This window comes from Carlito syrichta, unplaced genomic scaffold (assembly GCF_000164805.1).
Source record: "Carlito syrichta isolate Samal-C Ts95f unplaced genomic scaffold, Tarsius_syrichta-2.0.1 Scaffold74290, whole genome shotgun sequence".
In the NCBI taxonomy this organism is placed as follows: domain Eukaryota; kingdom Metazoa; phylum Chordata; class Mammalia; order Primates; family Tarsiidae; genus Carlito; species Carlito syrichta.
Genome location: NW_007018386.1, coordinates 81,456 through 109,197, shown reverse-complemented (window position 1 = coordinate 109,197; position 27,742 = coordinate 81,456). Strand labels below are relative to the sequence as shown.

Genomic DNA, 27,742 nt, shown 5'->3' with positions numbered 1-27,742 from the left:
TAACTTAATTTATCTATGACAGTAGAGAAGAACTGATTGATAGTGACAAAAGCAAAGAGAAGCCTTTTCCTCATTTGCTTTGTTAAACTGAATAATGGGTTAAGAAATCACAGGGTTGACGAAAGACTTATCTAAAAGTATCCTTTAATTTTAATATCATTTGAGCTTAGAGAAATAAATTTTTTATTGATCATGCTTGACTGTGTGTATTTTCTTCTTATTTATATTTCAGATGGTCCTCATTATATGTCTTCCTTGTCACATTTGGCAGAGAGTAGCCTGAGTGAGGAAATGAGTCAATTTGATTTCTCTACTGGAGTTCAGAGCTATTCGTACAACTCCCAAGACCCTAAATCTACCACTGGTCGTTTTCGGAGATGGGTGATCATATTTCACATATTAAAAGAATTTTGTTGAAGTTTGCAAAACAAAAAGGGGGGGGGGAGTTATGCCCTGCCATTAGTATAGGAAGCCAGTAATCTGTCTAATGGTAGTCCTCAGAGAATATCATCAGTTTGGAGAATTTTCTAAGATCTAAGCCCCTGGCCTTTTGTTCTGTAGACTCAACAATCAGATTTCATCAGCACAGGAGGTCAGGTGTTAAGATAGCACTCTGATCTGAGGTGTGGCCCCAGTGAGTGACCACAGATGGGGTCGGGGCCAATGTAGCAGAAACGTCTGACCTGAGGTGTGACCCTGGAAATTGACCTCACAGACAGTGGTCAATGTAGCAGAGATGCTTTGATTTGAGGTATGACCTGGGGAGTGACTGGACAGATAGGGTCGGTACCTGAAATGTAAGGAAGACGAAATCCTGTGTCTTTTTTTGTTGTTTGATAAGAAAAGACACCAAGTGTAATGGATATTATTACCAGATTATCATTATTGCTGGTTGTTATGGTATTGTCCGAAAAATGAGACTCTCACGTTAGCTGTATGCTCTGACCCACTGGGCTCTCCTCTTCTTACAGGAACGCCGGGACCCTGTGGTTCCTGATGATATGCTGGAGCTGGAGCTGGATGAGCTCAATCAGCACGAGTGCATGGCCCCCCTGACAGCCCTGATAAAGCACCTGCACAGAAATCTGAGCCCCCCTGATGGAGAAGAGGTGCGGTGTTGAGAGTTAACTCTTGTTGATGACTAAGCCTAATTGTGTTTTTCCAGTAGTTTTGGGGAGAGCAGATGATTTCGGTTACACGGTTGCATTTTATAGTGGCAAAGAAGTGTGGGTTTTAAGTGTATTCACCACTCCCAACCTGTGCACATTGTACTTGACAGGTGATTTTTCATCCCTCTACCCCTCTCCCTCCTCCTTCTGGGTCTCCGGTGTCCATTACACCATCCTCTATGTCTTTGCAGATCCTTAGTTTAGTTCCCACCTATAAGTGGGAACATGTGGTGTTTGGTTTTCTGTTCCTGAGTTAGTTCACTTAGGATGATGATCTCCAATTCCAAGTTGCTACGAAAGACACGATCTCATTCTTTTTTTTTTCTTTTCATTTTTTACATTAAGTATTTTATGTGGAAAATGCTAACTTTATTGTGTAGCACAGTTACTCCAAATGTTAACATCTTTCATTATGCAATCTTAAGACATCACATGATCTCTTTCTTTGTGATAGCTGGAGTGTTCCTTGTGTTTATATACATTTTCATTATCCACTGATCAGTTCATTCACATTTTTGCAATTGTGAATTGTGCTGTGATGAACATGCAGGTACAGGTGTCTTTTTTATATAACGACCTCTGTTCCTTTGAGTAGATATCTAGTAGTGAGATTACTTGATCAAATGGTAGATTTGCTTTTAGTTCTTTGAGAACTCTCCATGCTGATTTCCATATAGGTTGCACTAATTTATACTCCTGCCAACAGTATATAAGCATTCTCTTTTTACCACATTCATGTCGGTATCTGTTGTTTTTCATTTTAATAATGGCCATGCTGACTGGTGTAAAGTAGTATCGCATTGTGGTTTTAACTTGCATTTTCCTGATGAAGAGTGATGATGAGCATTTTTTTCGTGTTTGTTGACCATTCGTATGTCTTCTTTTGAGAGATGTCTGTTCGTGTCCTTTGCCCATTTTTTAAATGGGGTCATACACTTCTTTCCTTGATGATTTGTTTGAGTTCTTTGTAAATTCTGGATATTAGTCCTTTGTCAGATGTGTAGTTTCTATATCAAATTGAGTATCAAATAAACATGATTTTTGGTTGTTCGTGTCTTACTTTGTCATTGTTTTCTCATAATATTTAATGTGGTTCTTTTCTTTTACTTTTCCTTTTTTTTTTTTTTGAGTTGGAGTCTCACTCCATCGCCCAGGCTGGAGTGCAGTGGCACACTCATGGCCACCCCAGCATCAGCCTGCTGGGCTCAGGCGATCCTTCTGCCTCAGTCTTCCAACTAGCCGGAACAACAGGTGTGCACTACCACGCCTGGCAAATTTTTTGATTTATTGTAGAGATGATATCTTGCCAAGTTGCCCAGGCTTTTCTCGAACCCGTGGGCTCAGGCAGTCCTCTCACCTCGGTCTCCCAAAGTACTTGAGCCACTGTGCCCGGCCTTTATTTTACTTTTCAAGGTAATTTTGAATGTTTTATTTCAGGGTTCGTTGCCAAGAGATCTTCCTCCTTGGATGAAATTTCTCCATAACAAACTGGGAAATCCATTGGTACCATTAAATATCCGTCTCTTCTTAGCCAAGCTTGTTATTAATACAGAAGAAGTAAGTAATTTATTGCTTCCTTAACAGTTTTTTGCAGTTCTATGAATCTACTTAAAGCCACAACAAAGGAAGATGTAAAGGGACAGAAGATGACATTTTTATTCTCTGAATAAATTAACCAACCATATTTATCTACTTGTTCGACATCTTTTCTGTATCATTTTCTTTTAGAATGTGTAAATTAGCCTCTTTTGAGTTAGAAGTGGGGGAATCATGCAGAGGGTCAGGTTCATTTGTAAAACAGTAAGGTGCCACTGAAGGACACCAGGTAACAGGGCGACATGATCCAGTTGGTGCCACAGCAGGTCCTTCTGGGCAACTCTGCAGGCCTAGTGACCCGAAGGTTGAGCCCATCGGGAAGTCCCTAAGGCTGGCCTGGGACTGCAGTAGGCCTGCTTTCTTCAGGGTCTTACTTAACTCCTTACTCCTGGGTCTGCTGTCACAGACTAGGGGCCTCAGACAGCAGTTCTGAAGACCAGAAGTCCAAGATCAAGATGTCAGCAGGATCAGTTCCTCTGTGGGCTGTGAGGGAGAGTCTGGCCCAAGCTGCTCCCAGCTTCTGGTGACCATAGGCATTCCTTGGTGTGTGGATGTGCTCTCCCTGTGTTTTGATGTTGTCTTCCTCCAAGCATCTGTCTCTGTGTCCAAGTTTCCCTTCTTTCAAGGGTGCCAGTCATCTCGGATTAGGGCTCACTCTGACGACCTTGCTTGAACTGGATTGCCTCTGTAAAGACCCAGTTTACAAATAAGGTCACATGCTGAATTTTAGAACTTCAGCAGGTTTTTGGGTGATGCAGTTCAACCCATAACACTCCGAGCCACACATGATTTCTAGCTCATTTTCCTCCTGGTGTTGACTTGAAGGATACCAGAAAGGAATGGATGTTTGTCTTAGGGTGGTTTCTGGGGGGTGGAGGGGCTGCGCATGGGAAGGCAGCCTGATGAGGAAGCCCGCTGCCTTGCTTCTGCACACGTGGGGTGCAAAACCTCAGCGGCGTTTCCGGGTTGTGTCCCTGGAGCAGAGGTGCCTCCGGAGCCTCGGGGGACAGGGCACTGGTTCTCGGCAGGAGATGCTTGAGACGGTCCTCATCTTGCGGCGGAAAAGAACAGAACTTGCGTTTGTACTTACCTGAAACATGTCAGCCTTTAAATAGTTGTTACAATGTAGTAACATAGTGAAGTGATTCAGATATATTATTTATAAATAAACCTATAGACATACACGGAGCGTCCTCAGATTCTTTTTTTTTTTTTTACTTACATGCATGGTTAAATTTTAGACTTCATGGATGAAGCTGTGAGAATAGGTGAGAAATCCCTGAGAAAACATTTCAAAAAGAGGATGGAAAGATTAAGAAGGCAGACAGTCTGGAGTATGATCGTCAGTCTCTTCTTTTCCATCAAAGTGGCATTCTCCTGCAATTCCTAAAATAAATCAAATGGAATTTAGTGTATGGATACATTTAATTTAGATTTCAGAGATCTTAAGCATATGATGTTTATAACAGGATGACGTCTATAATATTAGAAAAAGTGAAAAAAAAATTAGCTGCACATGCCCACCTAAATTTTACAGTCTCATTTTTCGTATGCCTTTTACATAAAATAAAAGAATTTTTTATAGCCACATATTATTCATATAGAATAGAGAAGGTTGATACTGAATTTATTTCTGGGAACATCATTATATCAGAAGGTTTTTAAGCAGTGTAACAGTCAATAACAAATTAATTTTCATCAAATTGTTACAAGAGTCCATAAAGAGATCATTTAAAAGAGAATCTAATATAAGTTGGGTCATTGTTACAATTTACCTCTGTTCTGGATTTAGGTCCAGTCATAGTATAAAATTCTATGATGGAGGCTATATCCTGTATTAATATGTCGGTTATTCAGCATGGTGCTTTGATGTTTGACTTTGAAATCCTCTTACAGGCCTTCCGCCCCTATGCGAAGCATTGGCTTAGCCCCTTGCTGCAGCTGGCTGCTTCTGAAGACAATGGAGGAGTAGGAATTCACCACATGGTGGTTGAGATAGTGGCTACTGTTCTTTCATGGACAAGCGTGGCTACTCCTATGGTAAGGGTGGATGTATTTTTTTTTTTTTTTGAGCTGGAGTTTCACTCTGTCGCCCAGACTGGAGTGCAGTGGTGTGCTCCTGGCCACTGCAGCCTCGACCTGCTGGGCTCCAGCAGTCCTTCCGCCTCAGCCTGCCAAGGAGCTGGAACTACAGGCATGCACTACCACACCCGGCTAGTTTTTGATTTATTGTAGAGATGAGGTCTCCCCAAGTTGCCCAGGCGGGTCTCGAACCCGCAGGCTCAGGCAATCCACTCACCTCGGCCTCCCAAAACACAGGATTACAGGCTGAGCCACCGAGCCCGGCTTAGATGCATCTTCTATGCAGTAATACATTATTCCTTTGCTGATATCTTATAGAGCATATAACAGGTAATTCAGGCTCTTAATGGACTTGGAGTCATCATTTTTAGTATTAGTTGTTATATTGATGTGGTGCTTCAGTACCAAATGACTTTGTGTTGCTTTGGTTTTTTCTTTTATCTGCTTTTGATAGTTCCTCTGACATTTTATTACTAAGCTGTCAGGTGTTTGTTTTGTTTGTTGCTTTTATATGCTAGGAGCTTGGAAATGAGGTAACAGATTTATTAAAATTATGTATAAATTAAATTTCAGCAGACTCTGAATGTGAGAATTTGAGGACTTATGCTGAGACTGAAGTCCTTGGATTTTTTTGTTTGCCAGTTTATTTACTCCCAAAGTGTTGACTGTAATTCAGTAGGGCGAGACTAGACTGCTGAAACAGTGGGTACCAGATCGTGATACCATGTTGTACTGAGGCAAATATGGTACTCACCAGTGTAGATGCGTGTGCGTTAAAGCTTTACCTTCTCATTTAAAATTGTGGACACTGACAGCATATAAAAGTTTCTATGTAAGAATATCATGGAAACAGTCCTTATTAAACTTACATGTAGCTTTTTCACGTTTGTGACGGGATCTGCCCATTTCATTCATTTCACAGTAAACCAGACTCAGATTTCTTAGCCGTAATGTGATGAAATAATTTGTAGTTTACTTAATAACATGAGAAAATTAAGAGAGTGTTTAGTTTAACTTAGGAATCATTGGAAAAGATTGATATAGATGTTAGGAGCTAGCTGAGCTCAAGAGAGCAGAACTGCCAGATGGAGTAGCTGATTAAAGTAACAGCAAGCCAAGAAGAAGCCTTTAATGACCTTGCAGAAGCATAAGCAAGAGGCTAAAGCTAGAGGGTGACTCTCCATTCTGTTCCTCGCCATGGGATGATGCACTGATCAAGGGTCAGCATAGACAGGGTAATCTCACTGTTGAGGAGTTCCAAACAAGAGATTCTGGTGGTTTTTATGGACTCGGGTGAGGGTCAGGGGTCTCCAGGAGAAAGGGCTCAGAGCCCAAAAATGCTGGGTCCTAAGACAGAGTGAGGAAAGTATCCTCACAGCTTTCTCCCTCCTGCTCTGAAGAAAACCTCTGTCTAGGGCCTCAGATAAAGGGACCTAGGAGTAGAGGCTTCCCGGAGAAATGCAGAGGTGCAAAGGGCATGGCTAGCTGTTGGGGGACACAGGGGAGCGATGCCATGGGCTGCAGTGCTGCCTGTGCTCGTGTCTGTGCCAGAGGCAGCTGCCCTGCAGGCCCTGCCAGGGAGACCCTTTGTCGTTGCCGGTGGTCAGTCCTGAAATATCACACCGAGGGCCTTAACCAGGAGCCTGATTCCTCAGGAAAATGCCAGATTTTTCTTACGAATGGACTTTTGGATTAAAAAATGCTTTTCCAGAATTGGATGCTACGTATTAATTTAGAATTTCTTTTCTCTTTCAGGGAGTCCCTAAAGATGAAGTGTTAGCAAATCGATTGCTTCATTTCCTGATGAAACATGTCTTTCATCCGAAAAGAGCTGTATTTAGACACAACCTTGAAATTATAAAAACTTTTGTTGAATGCTGGAAGGATTGTTTATCCATCCCTTACAGGTATATATTTACTGGTTTTTGCCCAATTGTTTACAAATTTTGGTTAAAATGTAGCATGTTATAAATGGTCATTTCAATGAAATTTAATTATGTGAAATGTAGGAAGTGGCGCAGTTTGAAGTAGAGTCCCTTTCAGGGATATAATGGTGCTGCAGTGAAACTAAAATCTCTACCCTCAAAGACTAAGGGAGAATTGGAGCAGATAACAATAAGAAACAACAACAACAAAAGAAACATAAAACTGCCTATGTTACAGAGCTAAAGCAACCTGGATGTGAACAGGGACGTGGTGGGGGAAGGGATGTCAGCAGGAAGGGTGTTGCATGTGGAAAAAGGAAAAACGTTTCTTACCATGAAAATGAGCTTCGGAAAATTTTGTGTTTGTCTTCCTGCTTCTCATCTGGTTATATGAACAGTCTGTTTTCTCCCTTGTACTTATGTTTCAGGTTGATATTTGAAAAGTTTTCCAGTAAAGATCCCAATTCTAAAGACAATTCGGTAGGGATTCAATTGTTAGGCATCATTGTGGCCAATGACTTGCCTCCCTATGATCCGCAGTGTGGCATTGAGAGCAGTGAGTAAGTGTTACGATTTTTTACTTGATTCTTTAAGTTGAATCTACCTGAATTGGATTGACAGACTGGAGTATGATGTAGTTTTGATAAATCTAAGGACCACACCCGTGTTAAAAATATTTCTACCGAAACTTAGACAGTGGGATTCAGAGTCATTCGGGAGGAGAAATACATATGGAATGAATGAGGAATTTAGGTTTTAAAAAATTAGTGATTTTTTTTCATGTACATGTTGACAGGTAAGAGTATTTTCTTCTTATTTTCTAAACTGGCATTTTAACATTTTCCCCCAAAAGTAACATGGGCCCTATGGAAGGCCTTGTTCCAGGGTCTCTGACCTCAACAGGACCATGCAGATGCCAGGCTGTGTGTCCTGCATGGGCTTTCTTCCATGTTACTCTGCTGCCGCCCCTTGTCCTGCCTGAGAGACTGGAAGGAACCTCAGTCGGGTGAAATTGGGACATCACAAGAGGGTGCTTCCTTGTCCTGCTCCAGGGGTTTTGAAGGCGGTGTTCATACCGTGGCTACTCCACGAGTTGCTGCCCCCCCTGCCCGGCCCGGCCAAGCCTTCCATCCTTGTGGGACATTTCACCTCTTCTTGGTCCTCCGTGTTGGCCTCCCAGCACCATCGCAGCAGTTGCTAGTGTCACCTCAGGGCTGAGACAGACAGTGGCTCAGCAGACCCAGGAAGAACTCCTCTGCTTTGAGACCAGTCACTGTTTTGAGCTTTGGCTTCCGCACCAGGAACTTGGCAGAGTCGCCATTAGGGCCGACAGTGAGATGCCTTGCTCCCTGCAGAGCTTCCTCACGTAGCACCGGCAGTGGGCACGTGGTGTTTCTCTTTCTGGTCATTTTATTGTCCTTGTCTTGTCACAGTAGGTGGCCTTTGAAAGGAAGTCAGTTCCTCGTAATCTTGAAACGTAGCTCCTCCTCTCATGGCAGCTGTTTATAGTGTCTGGCCCTGTGGGATTACTCTGATCACAGGGGTTCCGTGTGGTGGACAGTGGTTGCCCTATGCCCTCTGTTCATGACGTTAGAGCCCTTGAGTACCCACTGATTTGTGTCTTCCTATGTGGAGTGGAGCCTGTATCATGTCCTGTGTTTAGATTTTCTCAATTTGTGCTGTTAATATGACCTGAAGAAAATTGTTGTATTTTCATCTCAACAAAATGGATTATTTTATGTATATTTATTTCCTGTGTTTATTGTAGATACTTTCAAGCTTTAGTCAATAATATGTCCTTTGTAAAATATAAAGAGGTGTATGCAGCAGCGGCAGAAGTTCTAGGACTTGTTCTTCAACATATCATGGAGAGAAAAAATGTACGTTGTACAATTCTAAATACATACTTCTTTTTCTATTTTTATTTGTTATGACCACTGACACATATGTATTTCCTCTATGCCGTTAGAATCAAAGTGGGCATCTGCACTTATTAATATTTTACTCTGTTTCTTACTGTGTGCCAATGACAGTGCTCAGTTTTTTAGAGTGGGCACATGGTTGTTCTAAATGCCTGGAAACGGTGAGTATTTAAGATCAGTGACTGCCTTTTTATTGTAAAAGTTAGGATGAGAGTATCAAACCAGCTTTCATTCTGCGGACTTGGCCTCAGGACTCCTTGGAGGGAACACCACTCTGGTAGGTGGTGCAGGCTGAGTCATCCTAGTCAAATGCTGCTCTTCTCGTTTCCCACCTGGATGTGGCTCTTGAGCAAGGGGGGGGCCTCCCTGGGACCTTCTCAGTCCCGAGTTCCCTGCCTGCTGTGCAGGATTGTGAAGAGAACCCAGCTGAATGCTTAAGTGCAGGGCGTGTTTAGATCAGAGTACCGTATGTCTAAGTAAGGTGTTCTTCTTAAAGGTGTGTGTCTGAGGTGTCTGCACGGACCACTGTGTGGTGATCATGTGCTGTAACTTCACTGTGCGTTGTGTAGCAGGGTGGCCCTAACCACACGTGCGCCTGTCCTCTCACGTGTCGACTAAGTGAGGCAGTGGGCTTCGGGGTCTCCAGTGCCAGCACCCTCATTGGCATGAAGTGTCATGCACGTCCCCGGGCTCGCTGCTGTGGGGCCTGTCCAGGGTGGTCCGGTGGTCACACTGCAAGGACACGCTTGGCTCCCTTCCTTCTTCCCTGGCAGCAGCTTCTCTCCATGGCTGTGTTTCCTCTGCCCCCTCCATAGCTCTGCTCTGGTCTCCTTTTTCACTGCACCCCTGCCCATCTCATCTAGCCTCGTGGCTTTGGAACCTGCCTTTATGTTCGTGATTCTCCAAGGGGCGTCCCCAGTCCAGTTTCTCTCCTAAAAGAAAGGACAAAGTGGAGTCCAGGCCATGGCCGCTGCCAGACTGGATGAGAAGAGCTCAGGAGCCAGGTGGTCCTGAGTGAACAAAAGGCTGCACAGCACAACAAGCGGACCCTTGTCCATGTTACCAATTATGATGTGCTTGTATTTAAAATAAAATTAAATGACACAAGAAATAGACCATTGTGGGAAGATCAAACTTCACTTATAATTTATTTTAGGGATTGCCAGCAATTTTTGTAAATTAAGCAGATTTTTAAAATTCAAAAGAACCTGCTGCAGCATGATTTGAATGTTCGTAAGATTTAGATTTAAATATATGTAATATGCTTCATTTTCACCACAAATGGAGCAATTTTCAGCAGATCTCTAGATTTACTATCTAATGACTTAAATTTCAACTTAATAAGAATAATAAGCACTTGTGTTTTACATAGTTTTTCTCCTGTTATAAAGGTGGTATGGATTTAGTGTAGAAATTTGGAAAGCAGAGTAAAAATAAACAAGTAAAAGGCTCATATTCCCCTGCAGCAGCCGTCAGCATCAAAGTACATGGCTCTGACTGTCAGCACGTATGTGTGGCTGTTCAGCCTTCATAGTTTTAGAACTTGCTTTCTTTACTTGCTAGTTTGTGACCATTTCATTGTGTCATCATATTAAATACTTTAAATAAGAAGATGTGTCTGATGTATCTGTAATAAAATACTTAATTAAAACGTTCTACGTGGGGTTCAGGCCATTGAAATGTGTGGTTTTGTGTGAAGGATTTTCCTTGAACATAGTTTAAAAGTATCCTCATACTACAGGCTGAGTATTTCTTATCAGAAGTGCTTTGGATTATAGATTTTTTTAGATTTTAGAATATTTTAATTATAGGTTTTAGTGTATTTTAATTATACTTAGCATTTGTGCATCCTAATCCAAAAATTCAAAATCTAAAATGAGCATTTCTTTTAAGCGTTGTGTCAATGCTCAACCAGTTTTGGATTTTGGAACATTTTAGGTTTCAGATTTTTTAGTTTGGGATGTTAAGCCTGCAGAATGTTTGTATTCAAAAACTACTCATTCCGTCTCGGTGCCCTTGAAAAGGTTGCCTACTCTCCTTTTCTAATCTTTGTGAGGAAGAAGATGAGCCATGAAGGAAGTGAACATGTTTCATTACTTCCTTCTAGTAGACTCTCCTGTACTTGTCTGTGTTGAGCACTTATTGTTGAGGATGCACTTGCCGGTTCTAGGCCCCGGGATACAGCAGAGACAGGCCATACCCCGACCCTTCGAGAGCTGGCATTTGGGAAGGGAGACAGCAGGTAGAAATACATGCTGAAGAGAAAGTGGGTGTAGGTAGGTAACAGTGATAGGGACGGCCACGTGGATAGTGTTGCTTGAAGCTTCCAGTCTAATCTATGTGAATATTTTTTTACCAGAGACCTGAACATTTTAAAATGTATTTTAAACAGTATTGAACCATGAATTGTAGTTTAGCTTCTCAAAGGACTTACTGGCAGTGTTTTGGTGTCAGAAGAAAACACAAATCTTCTTTATTGGCCCCAACATCTGATATAATGATGTCCCAGTGCTTACAGCACAGAGCACAGCGACGTGGTCTTGCTGGCTCACTCGTGTGGGTGCAGGAACTGAAGGACCTGAAACCCTGGGGCTTACGGTGGTCAGTGCCAAACAGTGGACATCCACCGCATTCCTGTTTTATCATTCACCTTGTTGTGGGTGGTAACATTGAACACCTTCCTTGAGTTCACTTAAATATTCAAATAAACTTTATTTTCAGAGCTTGGTATAAATTTCCACCTTTGTGTATCTGAAGAGAAGCTTGATTTTTCAGATGCTAGCGGAGTCGGTGTGTGAGCTGGCTGTTAAACAACTGAAGCACCATCAGAATGCTATGGCGGACAAATTTATTGTGTGCTTGAACAAAGTGGCCAAGAGCTTCCCTCCTCTTGCTGACAGGTAAGGGCCGTCCAGGGCACCTGTGATGGGGCTTTGCCACCTTCCTCTCACATGTCCTTCCGCTCTCCAGGTTCATGAATGCCGTATTCTTCCTGCTACCGAAATTTCATGGAGTGATGAAGACACTTTGTTTGGAGGTAGTGCTGTGTTGTGCAGAGGGGATGACAGACCTTTACTTCCAGTTGAAGAGCAAGGACTTTGTTCAAGTAATGAGGCATAGGTGAGTGAGTCCCAGCCCACGCTCCCAGGTCCGCTGACTCATAAAGCATTCTTCAGTTCAGCCATCTCCTTCGACTCAGGAAGAACTTGTGGCTTTCCATGAAATGCATGTTTGCAAAGGGTAAGTCTGAGGAGAAAAGGCACAAATGTGTGCTGAGGTGGGCCTGCTTGCCCCTCCCCACCCACCTGGCCTGGTGCCTTGGGGAGCCACATCCCACAGCCTGCTAGTGAATCAATGAAGAAAGTGGCTTGCAGTGTTGCCTCAGGCTCTCTTCAAATTTAAAATGCATTTATTTTCAGAATTGCAATATAGCATTCAGGTAAGTGTTAAAAGAGAAAAGTGCTGATCAGTTATTTGTCTGTACTCTTTTCTAGTCTGGCTTTATATGTATTTGTATGTGGTGATAAATTATTGATAAGTGTTCAGTGTGCCAGTAACAAAATATGTGTCATTGTACCCTAATATCCTTCAGTAACTATTTACTGAATATCTACTGTAAGGCATTCAGCAGGATGCTCTAAGGAGTAAGAAATACACAAAGCAAGAAACAAATATTTGCCTCATTTATAACCCAGACTGTACTGGGAAAAGCCAGGCCTTTTAGCTTTAATTCTAGACAATATGCCAGGTAGCATTGAAATCATTTTTTATTTATTTTTTAAAATGAAGATTAGCGGTTTATTAAGCTGATTTATTGTTTGTTTACTTTAGAGACAGGAGCTTGCTCTGTCACCCAGGCTGGAGTGCAGTGGCATGATCATAGCTTACTGCAGTGGCATGATCATAGCTTACTGCAGCTTCAACCTCCTAGGTTCAAGCGATCCTCCTGCCTCAGCTTCCCAAGTAGCTGGGACTATAGGTGTATACCACTATGCCTGGCTTATTTTCTAAATTTTCTGTAGAGACAAGGTCTTGCTGTGTTGTTGAGGCTGGTCTCAAACTCCTGGACTCAAGCAAACCTTTCACCTCAGCCTCCCTAAGAGTTGGAATTATAGACATGAGTTCCCACTCTCAGCCTTGAAATCCTTTGAAAGAATATTTGGTTTGCTATTCCAGGTTTTTCGAAAAATAACTTCTATTTTGAAATAAATTTATATTTACAGAAAAGTTTAAAGCTATCACCTAGTTTCTTCATGTTACATAATTTTGGTACATTGGTCAAAATTAAGACATTGACATTAGTACATTACTATTAACTAAACTACACTTTATTTTCATTATACCAGTTTTTCCCTAATATCCTTTTGCTATTCCAGGATCCAGTCCAGGATAGCACACTGAATTAATTTGTTTTATATAATTTGGTTCATGATAATCATTTTAAGAATGTAATTTTTATATGAGTACAGTATTACCAGATATAACAAAATTTGAAACTACAAGACAAGCCCAAAGAAGAAAAAGTTACCCATCAAACTTTGAAAATACAATAATAAAAATAGTTAAATTTGTGTGATTTTTAAAAATCTCTCTTATTACAGAGATGATGAAAGACAAAAAGTGTGTTTGAATATCATTTATAAGATGATGGCAAAATTGAAGCCAGCAGAACTCCGAGAACTTCTGAGCCCTGTTGCAGAATTTGTTTCCCATCCTTCTCCAGCATGTAGGGAACAAATGTATAATATTCTCATGTGGATTCATGACAATTACAGGTGAGCTGTAGGCTGGCAGATTACATTTTTTATGGATTGGGTGGGTGCCTTTAGCATTTTGGAACATAATAAGACATTTTTTTTTTTTACGATATGATTAATGATAAAAGTAAAGTTTTTTTACTATGTTGGATTGTATCCTTATCTTAATTTATTTTGTACACATGTGGGAAATATTCATAGAGTGAAATTATTGGCTGTGTTAAAAGTGTATACACATCCTACTTATAAAAAACTATGTTTTCATAGTTATCCTTTTAAGATCTGGCAAGACTAAGGAGATGAAGTCTGCCAGGACCCTCATCCTCCAGGTGTGCCAGCACCACCGTGACTGGGCATTTCAGGACCACCTGGCATCCCCGCAGGCCCTCCCCACTCCTGCCAACCGTTCTGCTGCTGGGAGTGACAGCAGGCTCACAGGGTGTCAGGCCTGGGCACATACCTGAGAGGGGGTCTGCTGTGATGTGGGGAGTTACAGTCCCATGAGAAAAGCCAGGCCTTTTAACTTTAATTCTAGACAGTGTTATTGGGGTTGAACAGAAGGGCCAGAAGAGCGTTTAATGTTTTGTTGTTTTGTTTTTTTTCTCAAACAGAGATCCAGAAAGTCAAACAGATGGTGACTCCCAAGAAGTATTTAAGTTGGCAAAAGATGTGCTGATTCAAGGATTGATCGATGAGAACCCTGGGCTTCAGTATGTGCTCCTCCTGAAATAACTAGGCCAGAGCAATCAAGCATTAGGGGAGTTGCTTTTGAGACTAGGACAGACTGCTTTTCAGCTGTTTTAGAAATGTATTTGCAGTATTAGCATGTTCTCTGCCTCCTGCATTTCATAATGTTTATTTAAGGATTTATTTTGAATCATATCATAAAGAGTTAGACTTACTCTTGACAAGCTATTTGATTAAAAATAATTTTTTTTTTTTAGAGGCAAGGTCTCGCTGTGTGGCCTGGGTTGGAGTGCAGTGGCACTATCATAGCTCACTGCAGGCTCAAACTCCTGGTCTCAAGCAGTCCTCCTGTCTTGACTTCACAAATAGCTGGGACTACAGATGGGCACCACCATGCCCAGCTAGTTTTTTGTTGAGATAGGGTCTTGCTGCGTTACCCAGGTGGTCTCAAACTCCTGGTGTCAAGCGGTCCTCTCGCCGTTGTCTCCCAGAGTGCTGGGGTCACACGTGTGAGCCACTGTGCCTGGTGGACAGGCTGCTCTAAATAAAAGCGCATGAAAAAGTGGTGTGAACAAAGTGCTCTCCCGCTAGTGCACTGAGTCTTAAAGTGTTTCAGAATGAAGAGAAAATTTGTAATGGTGCTTGTTCTGTTTCCCATTTAACAGAACTAATTGAAATACTATATGTATTAATATTGAATGAAGTATTTGAAATCTTAGAATTAGGAGGAAAATATTGACTGTGTATGGAAGTATGAATGATGATTGTCATTCTCTAAAATGCCTACCCTAAAACAGTTATATGAGTGTCTTAGTGAGTACTAATTGTAAAAGAAAGGGCATAAACTTTTTATATAATTTTGTATATCACTTATTTTTCCATTCTGCTACAGTCTTAAATTAATTGAGCTTTTAAAAATTGTATTTGGCCGGGCTCAGTGGCTCAGCCTGTAATCCCACGCTTGGGGAGGCTGAGGTGAGTGGATTGCCTGAGCCCGTGGGTTCGAGACCCACCTGGGTAACTTGGTGAGACCTCATCTCTACAATAAATCAAAAAAATTAGCCGGGTATGGTAGTGCGCGCCTGTAGTTCCAGCTACTTGGAAGGCTGAGATGGAAGGATCGCCGGAGCCCAGCAGGTCTGGGTGACAGAATGAGACTCCAACTCAAAAAAAACCAAATTGTATTTGGATCTCATGCATTCATAAATTATAGAGTCGAATCTGGTTTTTAACTAATTTAAGTTTTAAATATTTTTTGAATGAATTATTTTAGCCAGGTAGTAAGTTTTATATATAATACCTTAAAGTGTTTTTTCAATTTCAAAATATTTATTATGTACTTATCACTGAAAACTTCCTAGGGGATAGAGATGAGGGAATAAAATTACTCAGTTTCTTGTCTCCTGTTAAATATGCTACATTTTAAAAATATTTTCTCCTTCAGTGCATATTATTTCTCATAACTCAGGTTATACTTTTTTTTGAGTTGAAGTTTCACTGTGCCCCCCAGACTGGAGTGCAGTGACACGCTCACGGCCTCAGCATCTTCAACCTGCAGGGGTCAGGTGATCCTTGCACTTTAGCCTCCCAAGTAGCTGGGACAACAGGCATGTGCCACCAAGCCCAGCTAATTTTTTGGTTTATTGTAGAGATGAGGTCTTGCCAAGTTGCCCAGGCTGGTCTTGAACCACTGGTTTCAGGCAATCCTCTTGCTTCGGCCTCCCAGAGTGCTGGGATTGCAGGCTTGAGCCATTGCCCTTGCCTAGGTTGTACTCTTTATTCAACTTTGAATATAGTCTTCCTCTCTGCTAAGCTTATATGGATGAAAAGTTGTACCTTTTCCATATGATGACACATGCAGCCATTCCTTCTCATTTGCCAATGTCTGAGCAATTTACTTTTTTCCCCCTTTGCTTTTCAGATTAATTATTTACAATTTCTGGAGCCATGAAACTAGATTACCCTCAAATACCTTGGACCGATTGCTGGCACTAAATTCTTTATATTCTCCTAAAATAGAAATGCATTTCTTAAGTTTAGCAACAAATTTTCTGCTTGAAATGACCAGCATGAGCCCAGATTACTCAAACCCCATGTTTGAGCATCCTCTGTCAGAATGTGAATTTCAGGTGAGATGCTCATTTCTATCATAATAATGAATATGATCTGCTTTTCCTGTTTGTTAGTGAATGAACATTTGTAATGGTGTTAAACTGCCTGTCTTAACTATTCTAGGAATACTCATCCATTCCTTTCTGAAGGATTCACAACTTGCCTTTGCCCTCCTGGAGGCCCACGTGCCTCACCCTTGGGGGCTCCGCTTGGGTTTCCCTTCTCCCCTTCCCACCACTCCTCTCAGCCCTATGGCGGGTGCCGCATTTTTGCCTTTTCTTGGCAGCCCTCGCAGTCGTGATGACCTGCACAGTGTTGATAGCTCCTGGGAGGCAGAGCTGGATTCTGTGCTGCTGACAGAGTGCCCTCTGTGTCTGTCCCAGAGGGTGACATGTGCATTTTTAGGAAAGTTAGGTTGCTCGACTCATTACAGTTGTGTTGTGGTATCATTACTGAGCATGACATCAAGTTTTTTCATGCAGAACATGAAGATAAATGCTTTCTTTTTTCTTTCAGTGGTAATTCATTATTCTAGTTGGCAAATAATTATACACTTACAGCTTTTAAATTAGAAAACGTTATTTCACTTGTTTCCCACAGAGAAATACAAAGTTATGGTGCATATCTGTTGATGAAACTTTTGGACCTTAAATAGAAATATTTCCGTGTTGCTAGAAAAGGAAGATCATTTCATTTGAAGCTTTCTTCTTTGCAGGAATATACCATTGATCCAGACTGGCGTTTCCGAAGTACTGTTCTCACTCCGATGTTTGTTGAGACCCAGGCCTCCCAGAGCACTTTGCACACCCGCACCCAGGAAGGATCCCTTTCAGCTCATGGGCCGACTGCCCGGCAAATACGGGCCACCCAGCAGCAGCAAGTTTTCACACCTACACAGACTGCAGGTAACAGTGCTGCATACCTACCTGCTGTGCACACAGCAATGACTGTAGAAGCAGCTTCTGTCATAAAAACTTTAGTCTTTTGTGAGAGAAGTAAAGCAATAATAGCAAACAGTGATAAGGACCATGGGGAAGATATGTCAGTTGAGGAAGGAAAGGAAGGAGGTTCCTAGAATAGTCAAATTCATAGAGAAAGAAAGAATCAGATGCCACAGCTGGAGAGTAGGAATGAGGAGCTCTTGTTTAATGGGTTTTGCAAGGTGAAAAGCGTTCTGGAGATGGATGTCGGTGATGGTTGCAGGACAGTGTGAGTATACTTAATGGCACTGGACTGTGTGCTTTAAAATGGCTGAAATGGCATATTTATGTTATGTCTGTTTTAAAATAGGAGAAAAGGATTATTTCTGACTGGAAAAACCAGGGAGAATTTCAGTACATACATGCTGTTATTTTGTTTTTGTACAGAAAAGGCTAACATGGTAAATTTTTGTTTGTTTGTTTGGAGTCGGGAGTCTCACTCTGTTGCCCAGGCTGGAATGCAGTTGCACGGTCACAGCTAACTGTGGACTCCACCTCCTGGGCTCAGGCGATCCTTCTGCCTCAGCTTTCCAAGTAGCTGGGACTATAGGTGGACACCATCTTGCCCAGCCGATTTTTGTATATTTTTAGAGACAAGGTCTTGCTATGTTGCCCAAGCTGATCTTGAACTCCTGAGCTCAAGCAGTCTTCCTATTTTGGCCTCCCAAAGTGCTAGGATTATAGGCGTGAGCCACCACGCCTGGTCCAGTGTGGCAAATTTAAAACATTTTATCTCAAAACCAAAGCAGACCTAAACAAAATTAATTTACAACACTTAAACGTTTTTCCCTTTATGTAATTTTTTTCACATTCTGGAGTTGATATTAATTTGAATAATTACAGTGACAATTGTTTGACACTAATATTAGAAATCAGGGGCTCTTAGCACTTTATGGTAGGTACCAGGTATTATTCCTGTGTTTGGAGCAGGTGACATGTTGCTTACTTTTTAAAATGGGGACACTGAGGTCCAGGTGCCTTGTCGGTCTTGGGTGGCATGTTGGGGACGTGACAGAGCTTCTGCTCAGAGTCACAGGTAGCACAGAGGCTTAAGGTGCTACCTGGTGTGTCCTGGCAGGTGGCACTGCCCATGTGTGATGCTGTGCAGTGCTGATTATTGTGATGACGCTGCTCACCTGTTGCAGATGGAAGAAGTTCGTTTAATTGGCTGACTGGGAGCAGCATTGACCCATTAGTGGATTACACAGTCTCTTCATCCTCTGACTCCTTGTCGTCTTCTTTGCTGTTTGCCCACAAGAAGAGTGAAAAGTTACAGAGAGCGCCCTTGAAGTCAGTGGGGTCTGCTTTTGGGGAAAAAAGGCTAGGTCTTCCAGGGGACGAGGTGGATAATAAAGTGAAAGGTAAGTAAGGTTGCAGCATGCTTAAAACCACCTAAGTCAGTGCAAAGACTCAGATCGGGAGAGCACATGTTTGACTGTATCTGCATTTCTTTATAACCTGTAATTAAGTCCATTAAAATTCATTTCAGTAAATGTCTGGTACTTACCATTTTGAAAATATTGTTTTTGTAGGCATTCCAGAAAACCTGTTGAATAAGTTGGACTCAGCCCATTCATTTAGTGACTTTCTGGAGCATTAGGGGTGGATGATTGTAAGGTGAGGTAGAATTACTAAGCAAATCGCAAAGGCGAGAGGGCAAGAGTACTTAATTCCTGTAGAGAATGGAGAGTGCCTCAGGAAAGACTGGATGAAGGAGAGGACATTGAGAGGAACTTTGGGAGCTGGGGTGCTGGAATGTGTAGGGTGGAAGGGACTTACCAGTTTAGTGAATGTTTCTGGCGTGCCAGCCCTATGCCAAGGCGCTAAAGACCCTGAGTAGTCTGGGTAAATGGATGCTTCAGGACAGTTAAGAATAATGGTAGAGGACGTTGAAAAGACAGGCTTGAGGGTGGTGGGACACACTTTGAACCCCAGCATCAGGGAGCAGTCATGTAATGGCCCAAGGACTCTGAATGACCTTCCCTAAGCAAGGTTTGTGTGGGGCAGGAAGTGGAGTTAGGTGAACTGGGGAGTCAGGGCCAAAGACACCTGGACCTGTGTCTTGACAGCACAGAGGTAGTGGAGCACTGAGAGGCTTGGTGGAAAGTCTGCCAGGCCCGCAGACCCAGTGCCAAGAGGCTGGGATGACGGGCAGGTCGGAAGCCAGCTCTTCATGAGAACAGCAGCTCTGGGAGTGAGTGAGAACATAGAGAAGGAAGTCTACAGAGAAAAAAGGTCACGCAGTAGGACCTTGGGAAAATGCCCACATGGAAACTTGGATACGTGGAAGTAAAAGTAAATTTAGAAGCAAGGTTCAGTTCCTTTTTATTCAATTGTAGGCAGTAAAACACACACAAAATTCTTACTTTGCTCCCGGCTAGTCTTTTTCATACTTTTCTGTCACAAAATTGTGGCCCATACACAGTTCTCTAAAACGTAACCAAGGGAAGTAAATTTAGTCGTCTTTTGCTGAAGTTGGAGTGCCAATGAGCTCACTCCTCGTTCCTTCCTTCCTGCTTGCTCAGCAGTTTCTCGGGAGTCCTTTTACATTCTTCCTCCTTCACACCTGTGATGTGCCAGCAAACACAGCCCTTGGTCCTGCCTGTGAGCTTGGACTCTCATGGCTCCCAGCTTCGAACAAAGTCCCAAAAGGACTCTCGCCCTCCATGGCTTCTCTGTTGTCTACCTCACCCTCACGCCTGGATGCATGCCTGTGACACATGCCACTTGCTGTAAGGCTTTCTCTCTAAGCTGTGAAGTGTTGCTGAGAGAGGCGTTCATGTGCGATGATGTGCAGGCCAGGTGATGGATGGTTGCTAGGGACTGACTATGTTGACTGGGCTCTTCACTGAACAGGCATGAAGCGCAGAAGTAAGCGAACATTGGTGCAGATGGCAGCAACTGTTGTACACAACTCAGATTGTTCCATAGTGTTTCCCTGTCTATATTCTAGAGTGAAAAAAGGTCACAGATGGCGTTGGTAGAATGAGGGGGCCATGTATAGAAATTATGGAAGAAAAGAGGCAAAACCTAATTTGAACCATTTTCTTTGAGAGTTTTGTTTGAATTTGGAGAAACTCAGTCACAGAGCTAAATAGGTAAAATGAATAGCTACCATTTAAATTTATTTAGCATATTTGAATCGGTGTACCTTCATAGATGTAAAATATTTCATATACTGTCTTTTTTGGGGTATGGTACATTGTTGCCTAAGTGAGTATATTTAGAGGCTCATAAGATACAATGAATTAATACTGTGATACTGTTTATCATCATTTAAAGAAAATAGTTTTTAAAAACTAGCTTAAAGTATTACTTTACAACCGTTACTTTGTTTAATTTTCAATTTCCTTTCCTTATTTATATTGGTTACACATGCATGTAGTTTAAAGAGACCAGTCAGAACTTGGCAAAAGCTTATCAGAAGAAATGGCAGCCCTCTATAATACACATTTCCCAAATCCCAGAGGCAACCATTTACAAACCTCTTAGCTGAGTTTTGGTTTTCACCTCCACATCTCCAAAGAGTCTTTTTATATTGCTGTTTTTTTCCTTCAGTACTATTCATTGTCTTTTTTTTGTCTTTGCATGACAGACATGAGAGGATCTTGTTTCTCTTCTCCCTCTCCTTGTGTCACATGTGCGCGTGCACACGTGCAGATGAGGTTCCTTTACCTGTGCTTAATTGTGTCATAGTCTTAGTTTCATTAACATTTAGTGCTTCTTTTATTCTGACTATATAATATATTGTGATTGAACCATGAGTAGCACTGTTAACTATTTTTCCTTTCCTTATATTTCCCTGGTGTTTCTTCCTGGGCATTACTAATTATTTTGGTTTATATGCCTAGTTTTGTACATATTTATCACCGAATTTCCCCTGAGCTGTGCATTTGTCTTTTCTGTGTCCCAGCATAAAGGTATTTCGTCTTCTTAAAGAAGACTTTCCTGGAGCCTCTGCCCTGCCATGTTCCAGGTGCTTGCCCCGAGGCTCTGTTCACGTTCAGTGGCATCCTCTCATCCCAAGGGATTGTCCCCTTCCCAGATCTGATTCCTCCACATGGGTTGGCTCATCCCTTCTTTGTAGCGAGCACCTCCTTAGCAGTGTACCAAGAAAAGGGGTCAGAGGCAGTGAGCTTTTATTGCTCCCTGATGTCATCACGTTGCTTTTGAGAGCATGCACATCTGGTGGGTATTGCAGCTGTGGAGTTTGGCTATGGATCTTTCAGGGTCCCCAGTTCCCCAGGGGTGCAGCACAAGACCTCATGCCACCCTCAGTGTGGGTCCTTTGTAAGAACCTGGCTCTTTGCTCCATGGACACTCTGAGGATCTTTTTAAAGCCAGTTTTCTGAAATTTCCACAAAGTTTTCTTTGGTGCAGGTCTCTACTTTAATCTGTTTTTTCTGGGCTTGTGTTTTGTCCTTTTAGACTGCTAACTCCTATTTTTCAGTTCTGAAATATTATCATGAGTGATTTTGTTGATAACTTCTTCCCCTCGTTTTCTCTGATTTCTCTTTTTGGGACCCTGATGCTTGGATATCAGACCTTTTACATGATCTTTCTAATTTTCTTATTTTTTCCTTCTGTGGTTGTCACTGCCTCTATTTTCTGAGAATTGTCTTTCACCTTATCTTTCATCCCTTGCATTATATTTTAATGTCCATGAGCTTGTATTGTTCCCTGAATATATCTTCCGTTCTTGATTCACAACTGAAGTATCTATTCTTATTTTTCTGAAAAATGATAAGTTTTTGAAATTTTTTTCCTGCACAGCTTGTTTTTAACAGTTGCTCTTTCCTTGTCAACTCCTATTTGAAGCTTTTCTCAAATGTCTGATGATTTGGGGTTTTGGCTTGTGTTTCCAAGCGTGGCACAAAAAAGGCATTTGGAATAATGCAAATTGGGAGTATGTGCTTGTCACTGAGGGGAAATTGGGCCAGAAAAAGATGTTGAAACACCTGAGGCATCTGCTCTCTATGCTGATCGATTACTCAGGCAAGATTTCCAACCTCTGGCCTGCGTTCTGAAGCCTTCCACCAGCACTCTGGGGGTCTAGCGGGAGAGGCAGCTGCCAGCTTCAGAAGTCCTCACCCATTGCAGATGCAGGGCCTTCTCCGCTGTCCTGCCGGTGTCTCCCCATCCCCTGCAGTGGCTTCCCTTTCCTCCCTTCTCTGGAGGGGCTTGGCCCTCCCGGCTCCCAAGTCTCCTGATCCTTCTCCATGATCATCCCCTCCTCCCTGTTCTTCAACCGCTGAGCCAGGATTTGGCTGAGGCTAGTAGCAGTAGCAACTCTGATCCCCCTGCTCTCCAGCTTCCAGAATTGCTTAGCTGCCTTTCCTGCGGCTCCTCATCGTCTCATGTCTCTAAGGGAACACTAAATACAAGTTTAAACGTGTTGCCGGTCATGGCAGCACATGCCTGTAGTTGCGGCTACTTGGAAGGCTGAGGCGGAAGGATCGCCGCTCGAGTGGCCGTGAGTGTGCTACTGCACTCCAGCCTGGGCGACTGAGTGAGACTCTTAACTCAATAAATGAATGAATGAATGAACGAACAAACAAAGCAAAATAAAAGTGGAGCCAGGCAGCCTCACTTTCACTTTAGGGGATTCTGGGAAGGAGGCAGGTCTCATTGGCTATCTGTAACCAGACCTGCTTTACATTCTCCAGGCACAGATAGTCGGGCGGAAATACTAAGATTGCGCCGACGATTTCTCAAGGACCGAGAAAGACTCAGTCTGATTTATGCCAGAAGAGGTGTTGCTGAACAAAAACGAGAGAAGGTTTGTATCTTTTTCAAGAATTTGATTGGTCAGAATACCTATTTTATGTCGTAGGATACAGACTAAGGAAATAAGTACACTATACTTAGTGCCCAGCAATATGCCAGGTGCAAGCGGCACCAAGGTAAGCAGGATATAAGCCCTTTGGAGCTTTAGTCCATTGCGCGTGACAGAAAAGTTGAGGTTATAGCATGGGTAGTATCAGAAATAAAGCTGATGATGAGCACATCTAGGGAAACCTGTGTTGAAGGTGGTGGTGGAAGGCCTCTCTGAAAAGAGAACACCTGAGATGGGAACCAAGTGATGAGGGGAATGCCAAAGAGAGACCTCCAGGCAGCAGGTGCCTGACTGTGCCTGGGTTGGGGAGTCTGGGGTGGCAGAGTCAGATGGTGGGCTGGGGGCCTCGAAGGAGGTCATCTCGCCGGTCCTTGCAGCCAAGGCTTATTCTCAGGAAGTAACGAGGAACCACAGCCCTCCAAATCTGTTTCTAAAAAGTTTTAAATCAAATTTTTAAATTTCAGGAATGTTCAGATTTCTTTGTAATAAATATTTAAATAACCTGTGTACCTTAGTGATTTTATTTTGATTTATTTCCTACCATAGACTGGTAAAGCATAGTGACTAAACCCCTGTGAATAACAGGTGTCATTGTCTTAACTGAGAATTCTGATCTCCCTCTTTGGTTCTGGTGGTTACAGGAGATCAAGAGTGAGTTAAAAATGAAGCAGGATGCCCAGGTCACTCTGTACAGAAGCTACCGTCATGGTGACCTTCCCGACATTCAGATCAAGCACAGCAGCCTCATCACTCCCTTGCAGGCCGTGGCCCAGGTCAGAGTTACAGCTGTGTTTTCTGCTGACGTTAGAATATCTGTTTACAGTTCAGGGGTCTCCTTTGTGAAAGGAAAAATGACAGACTGCCCTGTGTCATAGATGAAGTTGGTTTGTCCTGCGCAGTAGACTGGGCATAGAGGCCTTGCTCCAAGTCCTGGCTCTGCCATCTCCTGTCCTGGTTCCATGATGTCTTTTTACGTGGTTGGATTCTGGTTTAGACTTTCTAGCACCAAAGGTGTTATTTACCTTAATTACCGCTGCAGTTGTCTTAGCAGAGTGAGCATAAATGAAAGAATCTGTACAGATCACTCAAGAACCAGTGGGTTATGGACAGGTAAGAGTACGAGTGTATGCATGTCAGTAGAAGACCAACACGTGCCAGGGACCAGCTCTCCGTCTCTGTGGGCCATAATTATGAGTGATCATTATTTTCTTCATTTATCCTAATCCATATTTTCTAAAATTTTATGCAGTAACCACGAGAACAGTTTAAAACAAGACAAATCTATTTCTTAAAACAATAATAAACTTTGCACGTTTTACTTAGATGGCACTTTTCTAAAACAAAGTAATTTTTAGACTTCACTTAGTTATGCATGCATGCCTTCATTTAGCAAATGCAGAGGCTATATGCCAGGAACTATTCTTGGTGCTAATATCATACACGGTAATAAAGGGTGGTGTTCCCGTGGCTGTGGAGTGTGTAGGGTGAAAGCTGTAAACCGTCTGGTAGCACAGCATGCTGTTTGATGGAGCTGCAACTCAGACATGGCATTGGTGGTTTTAACAGTTCAAATGGTCAGGATGGTGAAACTGAGCATCAGTTGGCATTTTATTTGAGTGCATCAGTTATCTTAAGCTTTACCATGATACTGGTGTGATGATAATACCTAAGAACTAATCTTTTTCCAAAATCTTACCAAGCACTGGCCATGCACCCTCTGGACTAATCTTCACCACCGCCCCCCTGAGATGTATTCTGGTAGCCCTGTTTTAAAGATGAGGCATAGGGGCGGGCATGGTGGCTCAGCCTGTAATCCCAGCACTTTGGATTGCCTGACCCCATGGGTTTGAGACCCGCCTGGGCAACTTGGCGAGACCTCATCTCTACAATAAATCAAAAAATTAGCCAGGCGTGATGGCGTGTCCCTGTAGTTCCAGCTACTTGGAAGGCTGAGGTGAAAGGATTGCCTGAGCCCAGCAGGTCAAGGCTGTGGTGGCCAGGAGCATGCCGCTGCACTCCAGCCTGGGCGACAGCGTGAGGCTCCAACTCAAAAAAAAAAAAAGATGAGGAATTGGAGACCTAGACTTAACTCAGGAGAGAAGCTATGTGGTTGCATATTGATTAAGCCAGCTTTCAAATTCATCTCTCTAGGTCAAAGGTCCATGCTCCTATAACATAGATCAGACAGATACATTTGATTAAATTTCAAGTACTCCTATTGTTAATGTCTGATAAACCTTTCTAAATAGAATTGCGGTATATAATAGATGTGTTTGGAGCAGTTTATATTTTCAAATAAAGTTCTGATAGTATTGACGAACTATAACATTTTCACTTGAGATTCTAATTTGTCTTTGTTCTGAATTTCTTACAGAGGGACCCAATAATTGCAAAACAGCTCTTTAGCAGTTTGTTTTCTGGAATTTTGAAAGAGATGGATAAATTTAAGACAATGTCTGAAAAAGACATGATCACTCAAAAGTTGCTGCAAGACTTCAGTCATTTTCTTAATGCCACTTTCCTCTTCTTCCCACCTTTTGTGTCTTGTATCCAGGTAAGAGTCTGCATATGCTTCATAACATATGCATTGTCTGCTTTGGCTTCACATAGCCTCATCACTGTGCTTCCCAAGTGGGAGCGCTTGAGAGTAACAAAGTGTTTAAGAGAGGGTGTACTATTTGGATTCCTCTTCCTAAATAGGTAGATGTAATTTATTCCCCACAAAACTGATAATATGACAGAATAACCAGTAATGAAAGCTATTGTAAGATGTTTTATTTTGTAATAAGCTAGTCCCTTTAGTGTTTGATTAAACTGTACATTTGTTTAGTTGTTTTTCCCTTATGTAGTATTCACCAAATTCTTTCCTGCCTCCTGCAGTCAAGAGGTGTTGATTGAGCTCATGCTTGGCTTTGTTCTAAGTGAGGGGGTCACAGTGACAAAAAAGGCAAAAACATAAAGGCAAAAATCCTGTCTTCTTGGAGCTTACACTTTAGATGGGTGACAGGTGACAGGCAGTCCACAGACAGATAAAGAACAGAACATTAGTGTCATAGTACTTGAGTAATAGAGAAGTATTACAGCAGCAGAGGGTAGTGATGAGGATGAGAGGGGTCCCCCCAAAAACTGTAATTGCCTTTTGGAAGGCAGGCCCCTTGTTTTGTACACTTGGAATTTGTTTCTCTGGGTCAAATGGTCAACTAAAGTTTTAGCTGGAAGTTTTAAGAAGGTTGCATCATGATTTGCAGAAGAAACGTCCCAAGTTGTTGCAAACAGGTGACTGGTTCTTCCACTGTGACAACATACCTGCCTACACCACACTGAATGTTCAGCAATTTTTGACCCCAAACAGCATCATTCCCATGCCCCATTCTCCCATTCACACCTCGAGCAACTTTTTTTGTTTCCCCGGATGAAAAAAGTTCTCAGAGGAAAGCACTTTGCCAGTGTGGAAAAGGTAGAGCAAAAAATGGCAAAAGCACTCAAAGGCATCCCAACTGAGGAGTTCAGAAACTGCTGTGAGCCGTGGGAAAAACATCTTGACAGGCGTGTTGCATCAGATGGAGAGTGTTTGGTGGGTGACTGAAGTTTAAACATGTAAGAATAAATACACGATTTTTTATAAACAATTTCCAGTGTTTTTGTGTCCTCCCTGCCCTCGTGTATGTCTCTCTCTTTATTTTCAAATTTTACTTGTCTTTTCTTGCTTTAACTTAATCCATGGATTGGGTGTTTAAAATTAAAAGGTCGTTTCGTCTGCTAAGCAAGTTGAGTATTGAGGAGAAATTCGTTCATAGAATCACTCAGAAAAAGCTATGGTGATATCACCACTTCACATCAGAACTTTCGTGCTTAGAAAGGCTAATCACGCCTTTGTGAAGACACGGTCTGGGTGCCACTGGCTCTCAATAGTTGCGCTTGTCTGGCTTCACAGGACGTCAGCTGCCAGCACGCAGCCTTGCTGAGCCTCGACGCCCCCACGGTGGGCACCAGCTGCCTCGCCAGCCTGCAGCAGCCCGTGGGGGTCCGCCTGCTGGAGGAGGCCCTGCTCCGCCTGGCGCCCGCCGCGCCCCCTGCCAAGCGCGTCCGAGCGAAGCCCTGCCTCCCTCCCGACGTCGTCCGATGGGTGGAGCTGGCCAAGTAAGAGCAGGTTTGGGCGTTCTCGAGGGAGCTTTGTGGAGTTGACCAGCGTAGCGCAGGAAGAACCTGGCTTTGTTTTGGCAGAAAGTGACTCCGTAAAGTTGGTCGGAGCCTTGCTGTAAAAGAAATACTTTTTAGCATCTTTCAGGCTGAGTACCATTCTAGGAGTCGAGAATGGTTGCCACGGCAAAGAATGCCTTGCTCTAGGAAGGAGAACGTGGATTAAACCTGTTGGTGTCTTTCATTATACAATCTTTTGCACTCAGTGTTGTCTTCCAAGTTTAGTTTCCTAAAAGTGGCTGTAAGTTAGAATGACAAGTGTTTTGTGTTTCTCTGCTTTGCTAAACCGAGTAGAGGATGATTATTTTAAGCAGAACTCAAACTTTCAGAAACAGTTTAATCGAATTACTTTGTTTATTTGGGAAAAACAAATTCCCAAATTGTACTTGTGCCATTTTGCATTGTGTCTGTTTCTTCCCTTACTAGTGGCTTTTTCATATGAAATTAGACAGTACCTACTTCTAAGGAGGCTGTTA

At 42.6% G+C, this 27,742-nt stretch overlaps 1 protein-coding gene across 1 annotated transcript in view; it reads left to right on the top strand.

Annotated features, from left to right (window-relative positions):
• Nucleotides 1–27,742, top strand: part of PRKDC (protein kinase, DNA-activated, catalytic polypeptide) — a 134,460-nt gene that overhangs the window by 46,132 nt on the left and 60,586 nt on the right. The window contains exons 19-36 of the mRNA XM_008053434.2: nucleotides 233–381; nucleotides 972–1,109; nucleotides 2,607–2,726; nucleotides 4,662–4,805; nucleotides 6,603–6,754; nucleotides 7,201–7,332; nucleotides 8,541–8,652; nucleotides 11,470–11,594; nucleotides 11,665–11,814; nucleotides 13,296–13,469; nucleotides 14,063–14,161; nucleotides 16,060–16,267; nucleotides 16,966–17,155; nucleotides 18,376–18,591; nucleotides 22,897–23,009; nucleotides 23,708–23,839; nucleotides 25,441–25,620; nucleotides 27,001–27,206. Of these exons, the coding sequence (XP_008051625.2) occupies nucleotides 233–381; nucleotides 972–1,109; nucleotides 2,607–2,726; nucleotides 4,662–4,805; nucleotides 6,603–6,754; nucleotides 7,201–7,332; nucleotides 8,541–8,652; nucleotides 11,470–11,594; nucleotides 11,665–11,814; nucleotides 13,296–13,469; nucleotides 14,063–14,161; nucleotides 16,060–16,267; nucleotides 16,966–17,155; nucleotides 18,376–18,591; nucleotides 22,897–23,009; nucleotides 23,708–23,839; nucleotides 25,441–25,620; nucleotides 27,001–27,206 (2,740 nt within the window). The remainder of the gene's footprint in view (nucleotides 1–232; nucleotides 382–971; nucleotides 1,110–2,606; nucleotides 2,727–4,661; nucleotides 4,806–6,602; nucleotides 6,755–7,200; nucleotides 7,333–8,540; nucleotides 8,653–11,469; nucleotides 11,595–11,664; nucleotides 11,815–13,295; nucleotides 13,470–14,062; nucleotides 14,162–16,059; nucleotides 16,268–16,965; nucleotides 17,156–18,375; nucleotides 18,592–22,896; nucleotides 23,010–23,707; nucleotides 23,840–25,440; nucleotides 25,621–27,000; nucleotides 27,207–27,742) is intronic.